The following is a 17,373-nucleotide window of genomic DNA, read 5'->3' on the forward strand; positions in this document are numbered from 1 at the left end:
AAATGAAAAACAAAAATTACATAAAAAAAGAAAAAATTTATCTAATTTGTTTTTTTGGACCGAATAAGTAATTTTATTGAATTTCAATACGACACATAGATTTATTATTAGTATTAAATATAATGGTTTACTATTAACAAGGAACCTAAACTAATGAAAATTTGATTTCAAATATTGTATATGATTATCATAGATTACCAAAATATATTGCTATTTATGAGGATATAATATTGATTATTAGTAAATCGTATAAATTTAATAAATATACCATGAATATTGAATGAATTTCTTGATTCATAGGGGTAAAACGCGCTTTTATATGATTTAGACAGAGAATTTATGAGATGTAAATAACACAATAAAGGTTTATATTGAATATTTTCTAAAAATAAATCGAAATTATAAAAAAACAATACATTTATTCATTGAAACTACTTGGACAAATATGAAACAAGCATTCAGGCAATACTTTTGAGACTTCAACGCATCTGATAATTTTTATATAACTTCACCTCTTATGCTTAGAGTGGAGGTATTGAGATCGTATAAGTATAGATGAGCTCACATTCAGATATGATGTGTGAACTTCTGTTTTCACTGCAATTTTGAATCAGAATAAACTCAAAACAAGAATAAAATGATATACTCACTCTCTAAATGTGTTCGAGATTTAAAGTTGTATGAATAAAACGATTCATCTTTCGAAGCCTCCCATTTAATGAGAGACTTCGAAAGATGAATGTATTCATGTAGATAAAATACTAATATGACCATGTGTGATACTAAAGATATCAAAATGTTCATTTTTAAGTGCAATAGAAGGGTTATCTCTCGTAAAATCTCAATTTAAGGAAGATTTAGAAAGAACTCCTTTCCTAAGTAGATAGTGTGTGGTTTCTGTCTTTTGGTTGATCAGGAACTATGAAATTAAGTCGGACAGAAAGAAGTTCTTTCCAAAACAGACTCCAAATGAGTTGTTCGAAAAGAACTTCCTTCTGTATATGGATAATTGTAGTTACCGCACTGAAGTATGTGATTGTGATGATGGAGTTCTCGATAAATCTAAAATCGGATTAAGATTAATTGAAAACTCAAGTAATTCTTTGAAATCTTGTGTTGTCTGGCACTATAATAACCAAAGAATGAGAATATTATGTTGAATGATGAGTACGTGTGCTCGGCATTCGCCGAGCGAATTGAGTTTAACGTACTATGAAAAGTGACAAATTTGGGCTTTTTTTCCTAGGGTTATGATCTCTTCCTTTCTGCTCAATACGACAGAAATGAAAGAATGAATTTGTACTCCCTAATTGATTACTACAATCTGTATCTATCTTTAACATAGAATTAGCTGCATTGTGATTTATACTCCAGAATTATTCAATTTAAGATCAACCTCGTAAATTTTAATCATATTGCATCAATACTCCTACGTTGAGATAAGAACATGATTATACATACCAAAGCCCCATATTAAAAATCAAAAATTTAGCACCTCCATTATGCAACCACATTATTCGTCGCAAATAAGTATATTTACGTATATTATGATGCATATTCACACAACTCGTATACATGAAAAGTTATTAAAATCAGACAAAATTATTGCAATAAGGAAAAAAAAACAACTTTATTATATATGTTAGTAATGAATTACAAATATTTCTACAAAGAATGCTCAATACTTCATATAATCTTCGAATATTTCTTATTACAAGTTAATACATTTTGACTCGAACATGATAAACAAAAGCCGACACGCTGATTACTACATTTATGAAAATATAGTACGTTTTCCATTCATCTGTTTACTTGTTTTTGTTGGAATAAAATCATTTTTTTTTTCTTTTATGAAATAAGAATTTTGCTGCGAAAGCAATATCTCTAACAATAATTAATACATTACGTCAACTCTGGAATGAGTATTTATCAAATATGATATCAAAATCAAAAATTAGTTGTTTTTTATGAGTAAAAACGATGTAAATTGATTATTTGACTAATTATCAAATACTTTGATTTTCCAAATTTTTTTCGAAATTGATTTTTTCATGTGAAAATTCAAATTGTTTAATTTCATTTTTGAAATTTTGAATTTTTTTTGGAATTTTGAGTTGATCAATTCAGCAGAATTGATAATGCTATTGCTTTAGGGCATACCACAAGGTGATGAATAAAAGGTGAACATTAACAAATTATTTTAAATCACAAATATCATCCTCATCAACTTTAATTCTAAAAAGAACTGTACTGAATTATGAAAATGCATGATTTACATTATTAAAAATCTTTGAATGAAATAGTACAAGATAAGTTTTTATTCATTTTTAATTAGATTTTAAACGAAAAACTACTCCATATTAAAATTTAAGTCGAGAAATCGTATTTTGTTCTTATTTGTTAGCATTTTGTAGACATTCTAATCTTGAATTAATTTGTTACATGATATTATTAAACAAATTAACTGAAAAAATATGTTAATATGGAATAAACCATGATTATATAAGCTATCAATGCTATATATACATATGTAAAAGATTCATATTAACTCAATTAACAAAAATGATAGATTTTCATAAAGGTTCAATCTAGGTTCGTCCGAAAATTTTGATTTTTATATAGAAGACATAGTTTCATATACATAATTAAATTTTCAAACAAATTTGATCATACCATTTATTAAGCAGGATAGTATATTAATTACTATCAGTATAAAAATATAAAAATGATTATATTTAATTATTGCATAATTTAGTCAAAGAGTTATAAGCCTCAAGTGATCGTTATCACCTTCAATGCACGTATACTTTATTGATTCATAGATATTTAATCTATGTTTGACATGTTGTTGTCGTCATTCGTTTTGTTCCCATTCTTCCTAAGTTAGAATTAGAGAATACACCATCCACATCATCTAATTTGGTCCTCAGCGATAGATTGGTTCATTTTGGAGGAGTCCCATCAGACAGTTTTCGAGCACCAAATATCAAATTTTAATGTATACAAATCTTTAGTGATTTATCTCTTTTATGATGAGTAAAAGGTTTCTGCTCATCAACATTTGATTTCCGACATATATGATTTCTAATTGCAATTATTTACTTTCTTTTTATAATCTAACTCTGTGACTCATACCATAAATTAATTATTGGAAAGTGTCAATATGTTTGGCACAACGCATGGCGGAAGATACCAAACCATGCAGGGAATATGATACGTTTAAGATCTCCGAACTTTTTTTCCAAAAATTTTCTATCGTTGCCCTACCTCTATTGAAGAAGAAGAATTGTTTTTCTCTTAATGAACTTTAATCCTTTTGATATAAGAATATTAAAAACATTAATATAATTTCGATTTCGGAAATTAAATTTCCAAATTTTTTGTCGATTTCGGAAATAACAGGATCCCGCATCCAACACGCAACAACAAAACACAAAACACACTTTTTGGTTCTTTCATCGTTTTAATCGTAATTTATGTAATACATGATTTGGATAAATTTTACAAAAATAGAACCTATATTATATTCTTTTCAAAGATTCTTGCAAATCATCAAAAATAATTGTATTTTAAAAAACGATCAAATTATCCTTTCATTATTTTAAACTTAAATTAGTTTTTATGATTGACTAAAGCAATTATATTTATTCATCATTAAATAAACAAAAAAATAATATTTGAGAGTTATTTCAAAAAAAAACACATTGAATTTATTAATTTGTCTCAATTTCAGTATTATAAATTTTTATAATTTCAATATTTTGAAATACACTTTTTAATATTTCAATATTTATGATATTTCAATGTATTAAGTGGTCTCAAATTGAGCTTCTCAAATATAAGTTGGCCTATTCAAATAATAAAATTAAATAATATTTAAAATAATAAATAAAAGTGATTGAGGTCATAGCAAAACGGCTGTTTCAGTCATTAATTCTTAAAAATAAAAAGGGTAAAAACTTAATAAAATGGGTAAAATTCAATAGTGTCCGTGCTATCGTTCAATTTGAAGGTGTCTTTTGAAACCGCAAAACACATTGAATTTCTGAATAGTGTATTATGGTTTGACAGACACCAATGAAAAAAATAAAATGATATTTATTTTAAATATATAAGATCCTTATATAAAATATAAATATTTTATCGTTTTATTTTCTTGTTTTAGAAATGTTTTTTATTGAAAAATCAATAAAACTAACTCCAAAATAAAATTTTTGATTTAAAGACATTATGATGACACCAGGCAAATCTTCCAAGACACCTATCGTCGGGAATCTAACAACCCTAGGTTTGGGGCAATCAGTAAATGAAATCGATTGCGATTTTAGCAATCTTGGACTAATTGATGTATTCAAATACCCTGTTCAGGCTTCAAAAACAATATGAAGTGTCAATTCGAATAATCTTTTGCAAGTATCTTCAGAAATTATAGATCTTATTAAAAATAACAAAATATCTGTCCAATTGGCATTTTATTTGATTGATATTTTTTCAACAATTCGTGTTAAAGATATTGAAACTTTTTCAGAATTTTATCAAAAGCTGTCCAACGAATTTTCATTCATCATCAAACCTAAAAATGATAAATTATCATCTCTTTTATATTATAAAGGCATCAAATTCGAAAATTTCGAACCTAAATTTACACAAGAAGAAATTCTGAATTTATATTCAACAGATTCTCCATTATACTACATTTCATTTGATAAAGTTGATGATCTCAAAAATAAGTTCCCAAATCTTGATCTTGAAAAGAAAATTAATGATGAAATCACTCCTCTTGATTGTTCAATTAAATACGGCTCAGAATTATGTTTCAATTACTTGAAGAACATGGGAGCTAAATATACTGTTTACTCTGAATTATATGCAGTTGAAGGCGGGAACAATAACATTTTTATGCAAATGATAGATGATGGTAAATCATTCGATAAAATGATTAATTTCGCATTGGATTATTGAAACTACGAAATTGCAGAATACCTTAAATCATATTCTGGCCAAACTTTTGATTCAATTGCAGAAAACATGTATTTCGGAAACTATGAAGTTACTTCAGAATTATTTTCTAAAGGTGCCGATTTCGATAATATAGGGTGTCCAAAGGTGCGTTTAGCACAGCGCTCTATATGAGACTATTAAAGGAGATATATGCTGATTATAAATATATAATAAAAAATATGAATATATGTATATGATGAGTATGTTGTATTTTGGCGCCATGCCGGTATATAAAATGAATTTTGAGACAAGAGGCGGTTTTGCGGGAAATTTTGGCGGGATTTTTTTCATTTTTTTAATGAATCATAAAGAAAACATCCTCGCTCTTGCAAAAAAATGCAAAGACTGTAAAAAAATCTACGAGACATTGGTAAAATGCTTCGGTATGGATGCTCCTAGCTATTCCACTGTAACGTATCATGTTAGGATGTATCACTTCATGAACAAAAAGGCGCCCATCATAAAAATTGACAAAAAATCGCCGGATCAAAGAAAAATCAAAGCAATTCTTCAAGTGCTAGATGAAGACCCAAGAGCATCACTCAGAAGGATAGAGGAGATGACAAAGATACCACGTACAACAGTCAGTTATTATCTGCACAATTATTTGAACTACAAACTAGCGTATACACGTTGGTTCCGCACAACCTTAATTCAGTTCAAAAAAAATCTAGAGTCCAATCTTCGAAAGAGCTCCTCTCTATATTGCGTGCGTATCAATCCAAGAAGTTTCGCTTTTTAGTAACAGGGACAAGTCTTGGTTTCAATATGCAACAGAAGCCAAAATCATGTGGATCCCGAAGGATGAAAATCCGCAAACATTCCCGAAGAAAAAAATTGACACACCAATGATGATGTTGTCGGTTTTTTGGGGCGTGAATGGCATCATCGCAATTGATATTCTTCAAAAACCTAATACGATGAATGCTCAGTATCTAATTGACAATGTTCTTACTCAAATTATCAATTCTGATGAGTTTGAGAAATCCAAACAACAAAAACAAAAGTTTGCAATTCATTTTGATAATTCAAGAGTTCACAAAAGTCATAAGGTAATGAATTACTTGTTGGAAAACAATGTCAAAGTTGTTCCAAACCCAATTTATTCACCTGATATTGCACCCTCTGACTTTTATTTATTCGGCACGCTAAAAAAGAGAGCTGAAGGACGCGAATTCGCGAGTCCAGATGATCTTGAAAATTTTGTAAGAGAGCAATTTGAGCAATTTTCTCATGATGATTTAAAGCGTGTCTTTCAAGCCTGGATCGATCGCTGCGAACGCGTGATTGAATCCAATGGTGATTATATTTAAATAAACTTTATATATATGTAACTTGTTTATTTCTATTCGCAGTATTCAGGTTTGTGCTAAACACACCTTTGGACACCCTATATTGAAGATTGTTATTGCATTCCCATTCTGTTCATATTGATCATTTCATTATGAAGTTCTTTCGATTTTAATGATTACCCTCTGAGTATTGCAATCAAAACAAATTCATTAGAAATTGTCACCTTCTTACTTGAACATGATGATGATGTAAACACGAGTCCAATTCTATTTCTCTTCATACTTATCATTATTTTATAACATTTACCATCTTTTCCTATCAATAATTGTTTTATGCAATTCACTTTCTTTTCATGCTTGTCATTGTTTTATTGGCTTTTCTTTCTTATTATGTTTACCATTCTTTTCTAGAATTCGTTTTCTTTTCATATATATCATTTTTATATGGAATTTTAGTTAGTATACAAGTCTTGGGTATGGTGGCACTGCGTTCCACCTTACCCAATACTTGTGAATTTGACACTTTACAAAACCGTTAACGTATATTTTACAACACAAACACAAACACCAACTTAACCTTAAATATTTATAAAGCCGCCAACAATTTCACCTCACTATCGTTCTCACTAACGACTTCACTAATGTTCTCATAAATTTTCCTCAATATCTTCATCATCAGTGTTAACCCTATTGTAGTCATACTTGAAGCCATAAACTTTCTCTAACTTCTTAACGTACAATTTACATAACTTACCTTCGTCATCGTATGGTTTAATGATATAACTATTTCTATCTTTATAAACAGTCAATGAAAAGTCAACTGGTCTCGGATGTATTTGAAAGAACATGTTATGCTCAGGAAGGAAGAATAAATGTTTAAATGTATGTTTTTATATGTTTTGATTTGTATGAGTTGCTTTTGTTCTGTCATTGCATCCAAATAAAATAAAAATAATTTTAAAAAATAAAATAAAAAATAAATGATATCACCACCCTCACACGTATGAAAACATAGCACAAAAATAAATTTAGGTGAAGTGGTGAGATCTAACCCGATTTCTACCCTGTTGAATTCATTGCTTTCTCCAACTCTTCTAACTTCTTCTTAAGTTCAGCAATGTTGTCCTCATGAAGTTTAATCTTTCTCAAAATTCCTTCTTTATCTAATGGTTGCTTTATCTTTCTAAACTGAACTCTACCATCCTTCATAGTATGAATGTAAAAACCTTCTGGAATAATTCCTGATTTAATGTATTCTACCAAAAACTTTTGTTTCATTGCTTCAGTGACTTTATTTGTCATTTTACTCTAAGGTGAAGCTAGCACAGCGATAATGGATTTCATGACTTTTTAGTATTTCATGCAATCTTAACAGATAGCCTTACAAGTACTTCGAGTGTCCCTAGCTGTCCCTCCTTTTTATATAACTCCATGACATTTATAATCTCGCGAAACTTAACAGGTAGCATAACAGATTAAAATCAGATGAGGTTTTGAACCAAAATTTCTAAGCAACGTTGTCAAGGATTTTGAGGAACTAGGGACAGAGTGTGGCAAAGTCCAAGATTTAATTTATCTTCATCTGTTTCATCAGCTATTCATCTAATATGCCAATATTTTATTCATAACTCGTGGCAAACTCACAACTTTCATTATGTTCATCTGCATGCTTCATCTGATAGAAAGTATGACTTTCATTAACTCTGTGAGATAATGAAAACTACTAGGGACAGAGACCATGGCAAAGTTTATGACTTTCATTATTTCCAGAACTTAATGAAAACTACTAGGGACAGAGACCATGGCAAAGTTCATGATTTAATTTATTCTCTCACTAACAACAAACACAAACTCCAACACTAACGACAAGTACTAACCTCAGCACAAATGACAAACACTAACAACAAAACACAAACTCCAACACTAACGACAAGTACTAACCTCAGCACAAATGACAAACACTAACAACAAACACAAACTCCAACACTAACATCAAGTACTAACTTCAGCACAAATGACAAACACTAACAACAAACACAAACTCCAACACTAACGATAAGTACTAACTTCAGCACAAATGACAAACACAAATGACAAACACAAACTCCAACACAAACTTCAGCACAAATGACAAACACAAACTCCAACACTAACGATAAGTACTAACTTCAGCACAAATGACAAACACAAATGACAAACACAAACTCCAACACTAACGACAAGTACTAACTTCAGCACAAATGACAAACACAAACTCCAACACTAACGACAAGTACTAACTTCAGCACAAATGACAAACACAAATGACAAACACAAACTCCAACACTAACATCAAGTACTAACTTCAACACTAACAACAAAAATAAATGTCCTCACTTCTTAACAAAGTAATATGTGCTTCTTACACCACCATAGCTCAAACGTTTCTTTTCAAACATCGATTGAAACTTATTTTGAGCCATTGGCTTTAGTCTCTTTTTCTTCAAATACGCCAAGAAATCTTCTTCACATCTTTTCACTTCATAGCCTTCTTTAAACTCCTCCTTGTTAAGTTCTATGAAATCCTTTATATCATTCTTTGTTGCAATGGCTTCTTCACGAACGACATCATGAACTATTTCATCACTGTTCTCATGTATGACCTCCTCACTGTTCTCATGAACTATTTCATCACTGTTCTCATGTATGACCTCCTCACTGTTCTCATGAACTATTTCAATACTGTTCTCATGAACGACCTCCTTACTGTCTTTCATAAGCGTTTCAAAGTCTCCTTTACTCATTACTTCAATCTCATGCTGTTCACAGTAGTACTTAAACTCACTGTATATGTCTTTGTTGTATGTTATATTGCTTCCCATGTACTCCATGAATTTTTCAAGCACTTCCTCATAATTCACTGTTTCTTTCTTTCCACGACCTTCTAATATCATACTTGCTTCGTAAATATAACTTCTTGCAGAACCATCTCGCTTTCTACTTCTCTTCACAAATTCTCTCATCTTGCCACTAAATACATTTGAACTACATGCAAAGAATTCATTCTCCTTCGCAAATTCTTTATATCTTCTGTAGCACTCTGTACAATTCCATCCGGATACAAACTTTTCATAGAACTCCTCGTAAAACATTTGGTAAGGTGTTTTGTTCATTTCGATGAGTTCTTGTTTAGCCCTGGTGAATGGTATCTTCCTTACATCAAATTCACTTAAATCTTTCTTCATGAAGTACGTCAGTAAGTTTGAATAAAACTCTTCATTAAAGCTTTCAATGAGATTTGAGAAATATTCGTAATTTCCTTTGTATCTGCTGCTTACGTCAATGACAACAAATCTTCTGTCGTCTTTGTCAATCTTTACTGAGTTGAAGTTGTTAGATATCATGATGATATTACAAACATTCTCTATCTTTCTTACTGGTTGACACTTCTGATTTAAGTCCAACTGAGTCTCTGTTACTATTGACTTTAGTGCGTCGTGGTTCATGACCTTAGACGTATCACATGAGCTTAGTTCATTGCATACGATGAGCTTCATGTTCTCAATAGCAGCATTGAATCTACCAACCACATTCTCTATTGCCGTTATATTATTGTTGGCGTACTTGCTAATGAGCTCGCATAGAACATTACTAAGTACATTCTTACCAGTTCCTTGCTTTCCTATTAACAAAAGTACTGTTCCAGTCTTTCCACAAGGATTTTGAACGATGTAGGCGAACCAGTTCAAAACATACTCATAAAGCTCTTCATCCTCATTACATATGACATCGTGAACATGTTTCAAATATCCTTCAATAACGCTTTCATCTACTTCATTCAGTACCTCATACTCATATCCTCTGAAATAGCTGTAGATGTCATCTCTTTCGTCAAAGAATCTCATGCCTGACTTCATAAGATAGTTCTTGTTCTGACCCGCTTCATAAATCATCAGTGCGTTCACATCCTTCTCCTCAATACGTCCTACATAAATACTCTTCATGAGCTTATTGAATTCCTTGCTATCTACTGACACAAGTGTTGTTGTGTCTCGTATTCCATCATAATCTTTCACTAGATATGTCATACGTGCTCCGTCAATAACAACAACACATCTTCTTAAGTCATTTATAACACTAGCTATGTCAATACCTTCTTCACTCATGTACTTATTTCTTCTCAAGTCCTTTAGTGTGAAAGTGTCTCTAAGTTCTATTTCAAGCAATTCATTTACACATCCTTTGCAATACTTCTCTATAAAATATTTCTGTCGTTCTTTACTAAGTTTCTTAACAGCTCTGAAGAACCATGTGTTTTGACTCAAACATCCTTCACAACTTCTCTCATTCATTCCTAGTTCTTTCATGTCATTGACTTCTTCTGTAATGTTAGATGTTGTTGTTTCGCTCATGTTCTTTCACTAATGTTAAAAAGTTCTGTTGTACGAATTTTGAACAGAATTTAGAGCAGTTATGAAACAATGAAGTATTTTTACGCTATTGAAAGGAACTATGAGAGTGAAGTACATGACAGCAATGACAAAAGGAACTAATATCAAACCTAATGAAATCGCTCACGAGGACATAGAGCTTAACAAGTACTTTGTGGAATATCTTATAAGTGAAGAGTATGTAAGACCTTACTTCATGTTTGACAGCATGAATGAGGATGTTATTTCATGGTTAAAGAATATAAGCAATGTTTTCGGTAAGTACGTCATAGATGACAAAGGTCTTGTTGTATTTTATGAGACAGCAATACGAACACAGGAACTAATGGATATTATGCATTCAACAGCAAAGAAAGGATTTAGTACTATTGGCATGAATGAACATTGCAGGAATGACATATACAACCTATGCTCACGAAAGCCTTACACAAAAGCAATACAAATGATAGAACATAAGTGTCTAAGGTCAGCAAATGAAATATTACTGTCAGTGGTTATGAAAGAACTGTTAGCAAAGATGAGTGGAAACAGCTATTCATATTAAGGAAGGACGTTGCTGAACTAGTTAAACCTGTTGCACAAACATTGTTTCAGATAAGACCAGCAATGACTAAGAACCCTTTGACCTTAGTCAATGAGACCATAGAGGTTGAAGATAATGACATGAAAGAACTAGGAATGAATGAGAGAAGTTGTGAAGGATGTTTGAGTCAAAACACATGGTTCTTCAGAGCTGTTAAGAAACTTAGTAAAGAACGACAGAAATATTTTATAGAGAAGTATTGCAAAGGATGTGTAAATGAATTGCTTGAAATAGAACTTAGAGACACTTTCACACTAAAGGACTTGAGAAGAAATAAGTACATGAGTGAAGAAGGTATTGACATAGCTAGTGTTATAAATGACTTAAGAAGATGTGTTGTTGTTATTGACGGAGCACGTATGACATATCTAGTGAAAGATTATGATGGAATACGAGACACAACAACACTTGTGTCAGTAGATAGCAAGGAATTCAATAAGCTCATGAAGAGTATTTATGTAGGACGTATTGAGGAGAAGGATGTGAACGCACTGATGATTTATGAAGCGGGTCAGAACAAGAACTATCTTATGAAGTCAGGCATGAGATTCTTTGACGAAAGAGATGACATCTACAGCTATTTCAGAGGATATGAGTATGAGGTACTGAATGAAGTAGATGAAAGCGTTATTGAAGGATATTTGAAACATGTTCACGATGTCATATGTAATGAGGATGAAGAGCTTTATGAGTATGTTTTGAACTGGTTCGCCTACATCGTTCAAAATCCTTGTGGAAAGACTGGAACAGTACTTTTGTTAATAGGAAAGCAAGGAACTGGTAAGAATGTACTTAGTAATGTTCTATGCGAGCTCATTAGCAAGTACGCCAACAATAATATAACGGCAATAGAGAATGTGGTTGGTAGATTCAATGCTGCTATTGAGAACATGAAGCTCATCGTATGCAATGAACTAAGCTCATGTGATACGTCTAAGGTCATGAACCACGACGCACTAAAGTCAATAGTAACAGAGACTCAGTTGGACTTAAATCAGAAGTGTCAACCAGTAAGAAAGATAGAGAATGTTTGTAATATATCATCATGATATCTAACAACTTCAACTCAGTAAAGATTGACAAAGACGACAGAAGATTTGTTGTCATTGACGTAAGCAGCAGATACAAAGGAAATTACGAATATTTCTCAAATCTCATTGAAAGCTTTAATGAAGAGTTTTATTCAAACTTACTGACGTACTTCATGAAGAAAGATTTAAGTGAATTTGATGTAAGGAAGATACCATTCACCAGGGCTAAACAAGAACTCATCGAAATGAACAAAACACCTTACCAAATGTTTTACGAGGAGTTCTATGAAAAGTTTGTATCCGGATGGAATTGTACAGAGTGCTACAGAAGATATAAAGAATTTGCGAAGGAGAATGAATTCTTTGCATGTAGTTCAAATGTATTTAGTGGCAAGATGAGAGAATTTGTGAAGAGAAGTAGAAAGCGAGACGGTTCTGCAAGAAGTTATATTTACGAAGCAAGTATGATATTAGAAGGTCGTGGAAAGAAAGAAACAGTGAATTATGAGGAAGTGCTTGAAAAATTCATGGAGTACATGGGAAGCAATATAACATACAACAAAGACATATACAGTGAGTTTAAGTACTACTGTGAACAGCATGAGATTGAAGTAATGAGTAAAGGAGACTTTGAAACGCTTATGAAAGACAGTAAGGAGGTCGTTCATGAGAACAGTATTGAAATAGTTCATGAGAACAGTGAGGAGGTCATACATGAGAACAGTGATGAAATAGTTCATGAGAACAGTGAGGAGGTCATACATGAGAACAGTGATGAAATAGTTCATGAGAACAGTGAGGAGGTCATACATGAGAACAGTGATGAAATAGTTCATGATGTCGTTCGTGAAGAAGCCATTGCAACAAAGAATGATATAAAGGATTTCATAGAACTTAACAAGGAGGAGTTTAAAGAAGGCTATGAAGTGAAAAGATGTGAAGAAGATTTCTTGGCGTATTTGAAGAAAAAGAGACTAAAGCCAATGGCTCAAAATAAGTTTCAATCGATGTTTGAAAAGAAACGTTTGAGCTATGGTGGTGTAAGAAGCACATATTACTTTGTTAAGAAGTGAGGACATTTATTTTTGTTGTTAGTGTTGAAGTTAGTACTTGATGTTAGTGTTGGAGTTTGTGTTTGTCATTTGTGTTTGTCATTTGTGCTGAAGTTAGTACTTGTCGTTAGTGTTGGAGTTTGTGTTTGTCATTTGTGCTGAAGTTAGTACTTGTCGTTAGTGTTGGAGTTTGTGTTTGTCATTTGTGTTGTCATTTGTGCTGAAGTTAGTACTTATCGTTAGTGTTGGAGTTTGTGTTTGTCATTTGTGCTGAAGTTTGTGTTGGAGTTTGTGTTTGTCATTTGTGTTTGTCATTTGTGCTGAAGTTAGTACTTATCGTTAGTGTTGGAGTTTGTGTTTGTTGTTAGTGTTTGTCATTTGTGCTGAAGTTAGTACTTGATGTTAGTGTTGGAGTTTGTGTTTGTTGTTAGTGTTTGTCATTTGTGCTGAGGTTAGTACTTGTCGTTAGTGTTGGAGTTTGTGTTTGTTGTTAGTGTTTGTCATTTGTGCTGAGGTTAGTACTTGTCGTTAGTGTTGGAGTTTGTGTTTGTTGTTAGTGAGAGAATAAATTAAATCATGAACTTTGCCATGGTCTCTGTCCCTAGTAGTTTTCATTAAGTTCTGGAAATAATGAAAGTCATAAACTTTGCCATGGTCTCTGTCCCTAGTAGTTTTCATTATCTCACAGAGTTAATGAAAGTCATACTTTCTATCAGATGAAGCATGCAGATGAACATAATGAAAGTTAGTGAGTTTGCCACGAGTTATGAATAAAATATTGGCATATTAGATGAGATAGCTGATGAAACAGATGAAGATAAATTAAATCTTGGACTTTGCCACACTCTGTCCCTAGTTCCTCAAAATCCTTGACAACGTTGCTTAGAAATTTTGGTTCAAAACCTCATCTGATTTTAATCTGTTATGCTACCTGTTAAGTTTCGCGAGATTATAAATATCATGGAGTTATATAAAAAGGAGAGTTAGTATACATATCTTGGGTACGGCGGCACTGCGTTCCACCTTACCCAACATAACAGTTTGACACTTTACAAAACCGTTAACGTATATTTTACAACACAAACGCAAACGACAACACTAACTTAACCTTAAATATTTACAAAACCACCAACCACTTCACCTCACTAACGTTTTCGCTAACTACTTCACTAATGAAAAAATAAACGTTCTCACTAACGTTCCCACTAATGTTCTCACTTACAAAAGTATTGCAACTCCTCCCATTGCTGTGCTTCACATAACAGCTCATAATCTTCAGTATCGCTGCTGTCACTCCAATCGTCAGAGTCAAAGTCACTGTCAAAATGAATGTTAGTAAGTTTTGACAAAGCTAATGAAACACGTTTACCGTTTGTATCTATTGCTTTTATATATCTCCCATTATGTTTGTTGTCATAAACGCTCAAACTAACTTTACCCTTTCTCCCTCGTATCTGATAGAATGTATTTTCACGAGGAACGAAGAACAAATTCTTGAACTCATGACCGTTGTAGTTTGTTATCTCAATAGTTTTCGTCATTACATCCAAATAAAAATTTTCAGTAAAAATAAAACTAATGTTAAAATTTCTCATAACATAAACGTTCTCATTGCTTTATAACTCTCTTCCTTTCTCCAACTCTTCTAACTTCTTCTTAAGTTCAGCAATGTTGTCCTCATGAAGTTTAATCTTTCTCAAAATTCCTTCTTTATCTAATGGTTGCTTTATCTTTCTAAACTGAACTCTACCATCCTTCATAGTATGAATGTAAAAACCTTCTGGAATAATTCCTGATTTAATGTATTCTACCAAAAACTTTTGTTTCATTGCTTCAGTGACTTTATTTGTCATTTTACTCTAAGGTGAAGCTAGCACAGCGATAATGGATTTCATGACTTTTTAGTATTTCATGCAATCTTAACAGATAGCCTTACAAGTACTTCGAGTGTCCCTAGCTGTCCCTCCTTTTTATATAACTCCATGATATTTATAATCTCGCGAAACTTAACAGGTAGCATAACAGATTAAAATCAGATGAGGTTTTGAACCAAAATTTCTAAGCAACGTTGTCAAGGATTTTGAGGAACTAGGGACAGAGTGTGGCAAAGTCCAAGATTTAATTTATCTTCATCTGTTTCATCAACTATCTCATCTAATATGCCAATATTTTATTCATAACTCGTGGCAAACTCACTAACTTTCGTTATGTTCATCTGCATGCTTCATCTGATAGAAAGTATGACTTTCATTAACTCTGTGAGATAATGAAAACTACTAGGGACAGAGACCATGGCAAAGTTTATGACTTTCATTATTTCCAGAACTTAATGAAAACTACTAGGGACAGAGACCATGGCAAAGTTCATGATTTAATTTATTCTCTCACTAACAACAAACACTAACATTAAGTACTAACTTCAGCACAAATGACAAACGCTAACATCAAGTACTAACTCCAACACTAACATCAAGTACTAACTTCAACTCTAACAACAAACACAAACAACAAACACAAACTCCAACACTAACGACAAAAATAAATGTCCTCACTTCTTAACAAAGTAATATGTGCTTCTTACACCACCATAGCTCAAACGTTTCTTTTCAAACATCGATTGAAACTTATTTTGAGCCATTGGCTTTAGTCTCTTTTTCTTCAAATACGCCAAGAAATCTTCTTCACATCTTTTCACTTCATAGCCTTCTTTAAACTCCTCCTTGTTAAGTTCTATGAAATCCTTTATATCATTCTTTGTTGCAATGGCTTCTTCACGAACGACATCATGAACTATTTCATCACTGTTCTCATGTATGACCTCCTCACTGTTTCATGAACTATTTCATCACTGGTTCTCCATGTACTGACCCATAACTATTATAATTATTTCATACTGTTCTCATATGAACGACCTCCTTACTGTCTTTCATAAGCGTTTCAAAGTCTTCTTTCTCATTACTTCAATCTCATGCTGTTCACAGTAGTACTTAAACTCACTGTATATGTCTTTGTTGTATGTTATATTGCTTCCCATGTACTCCATGAATTTTTCAAGCACTTCCTCATAATTCACTGTTTCTTTCTTTCCACGACCTTCTAATATCATACTTGCTTCGTAAATATAACTTCTTGCAGAACCGTCTCGCTTTCTACTTCTCTTCACAAATTCTCTCATCTTGCCACCAAATACATTTGAACTACATGCAAAGAATTCATTCTCCTTCGCAAATTCTTTATATCTTCTGTAGCACTCTGTACAATTCCATCCGGATACAAACTTTTCATAGAACTCCTCGTAAAACATTTGGTAAGGTGTTTTGTTCATTTCGATGAGTTCTTGTTTAGCCCTGGTGAATGGTATCTTCCTTACATCAAATTCACTTAAATCTTTCTTCATGAAGTACGTCAGTAAGTTTGAATAAAACTCTTCATTAAAGCTTTCAATGAGATTTGAGAAATATTCGTAATTTCCTTTGTATCTGCTGCTTACGTCAATGACAACAAATCTTCTGTCGTCTTTGTCAATCTTTACTGAGTTGAAGTTGTTAGATATCATGATGATATTACAAACATTCTCTATCTTTCTTACTGGCTGACACTTCTGATTTAAGTCCAACTGAGTCTCTGTTACTATTGACTTTAGTGCGTCGTGGTTCATGACCTTAGACGTATCACATGAGCTTAGTTCATTGCATACGATGAGCTTCATGTTCTCAATAGCAGCATTGAATCTACCAACCACATTCTCTATTGCCGTTATATTATTGTTGGCGTACTTGCTAATGAGCTCGCATAGAACATTACTAAGTACATTCTTACCAGTTCCTTGCTTTCCTATTAACAAAAGTACTGTTCCAGTCTTTCCACAAGGATTTTGAACGATGTAGGCGAACCAGTTCAAAACATACTCATAAAGCTCTTCATCCTCATTACATATGACATCGTGAACATGTTTCAAATATCCTTCAATAACGTTCTCATCTA

General features: G+C 32.3%; 4 protein-coding genes and 2 pseudogenes across 6 annotated transcripts, besides 5 other annotated features; 2 read left to right on the forward strand and 4 right to left on the reverse strand.

Annotated features, from left to right (window-relative positions):
- Positions 1 to 1,163: 1,163 nt before the first annotated feature.
- Positions 1,164 to 1,211: a mobile genetic element.
- Positions 1,212 to 5,092: 3,881 nt separating this feature from the next.
- Positions 5,093 to 5,120: a terminal%2Cinverted (terminal inverted repeat of Mariner transposon ID:TVAGG3_0970560).
- Positions 5,093 to 6,394: a mobile genetic element.
- TVAGG3_0970570 lies at positions 5,189 to 6,314 on the forward strand (annotated as a pseudogene). Its single transcript has one exon. A coding segment is annotated over exon 1 (1,126 nt).
- Positions 6,367 to 6,394: a terminal%2Cinverted (terminal inverted repeat of Mariner transposon ID:TVAGG3_0970560).
- Positions 6,395 to 7,352: 958 nt separating this feature from the next.
- Positions 7,353 to 7,595, reverse strand: TVAGG3_0970580 (uncharacterized protein; the record flags this gene model as incomplete). Its single annotated transcript, XM_051253660.1, has 1 exon — positions 7,353 to 7,595. One exon carries the CDS (start codon positions 7,593 to 7,595, stop codon positions 7,353 to 7,355), a length of 243 nt encoding a protein of 80 aa, XP_051079234.1.
- A 1,070-nt stretch (positions 7,596 to 8,665) lies between these two features.
- TVAGG3_0970590 (uncharacterized protein) lies at positions 8,666 to 9,163 on the reverse strand (the record flags this gene model as incomplete). The annotated part of the gene is made up of 1 exon (XM_051253661.1): positions 8,666 to 9,163. The coding sequence occupies one exon, from the start codon at positions 9,161 to 9,163 to the stop codon at positions 8,666 to 8,668; it is 498 nt and encodes a 165-aa protein (XP_051079235.1).
- A 36-nt stretch (positions 9,164 to 9,199) lies between these two features.
- Positions 9,200 to 17,373: part of a mobile genetic element that runs on past the window's edge.
- TVAGG3_0970610 (uncharacterized protein) lies at positions 10,335 to 10,684 on the reverse strand (the record flags this gene model as incomplete). The annotated part of the gene is made up of 1 exon (XM_051253662.1): positions 10,335 to 10,684. A coding segment is annotated over one exon (350 nt), but the record flags the coding sequence as incomplete, so codon positions are not given.
- Positions 12,623 to 13,410, forward strand: TVAGG3_0970620 (annotated as a pseudogene). Its single transcript has one exon. A coding segment is annotated over exon 1 (788 nt).
- TVAGG3_0970630 (uncharacterized protein) lies at positions 16,463 to 17,098 on the reverse strand (the record flags this gene model as incomplete). Its single annotated transcript, XM_051253663.1, has 1 exon — positions 16,463 to 17,098. A coding segment is annotated over one exon (636 nt), but the record flags the coding sequence as incomplete, so codon positions are not given.

Source organism: Trichomonas vaginalis, chromosome I, assembly GCF_026262505.1.
Source record: "Trichomonas vaginalis G3 chromosome I, whole genome shotgun sequence".
Taxonomy (NCBI): domain Eukaryota; phylum Parabasalia; order Trichomonadida; family Trichomonadidae; genus Trichomonas; species Trichomonas vaginalis.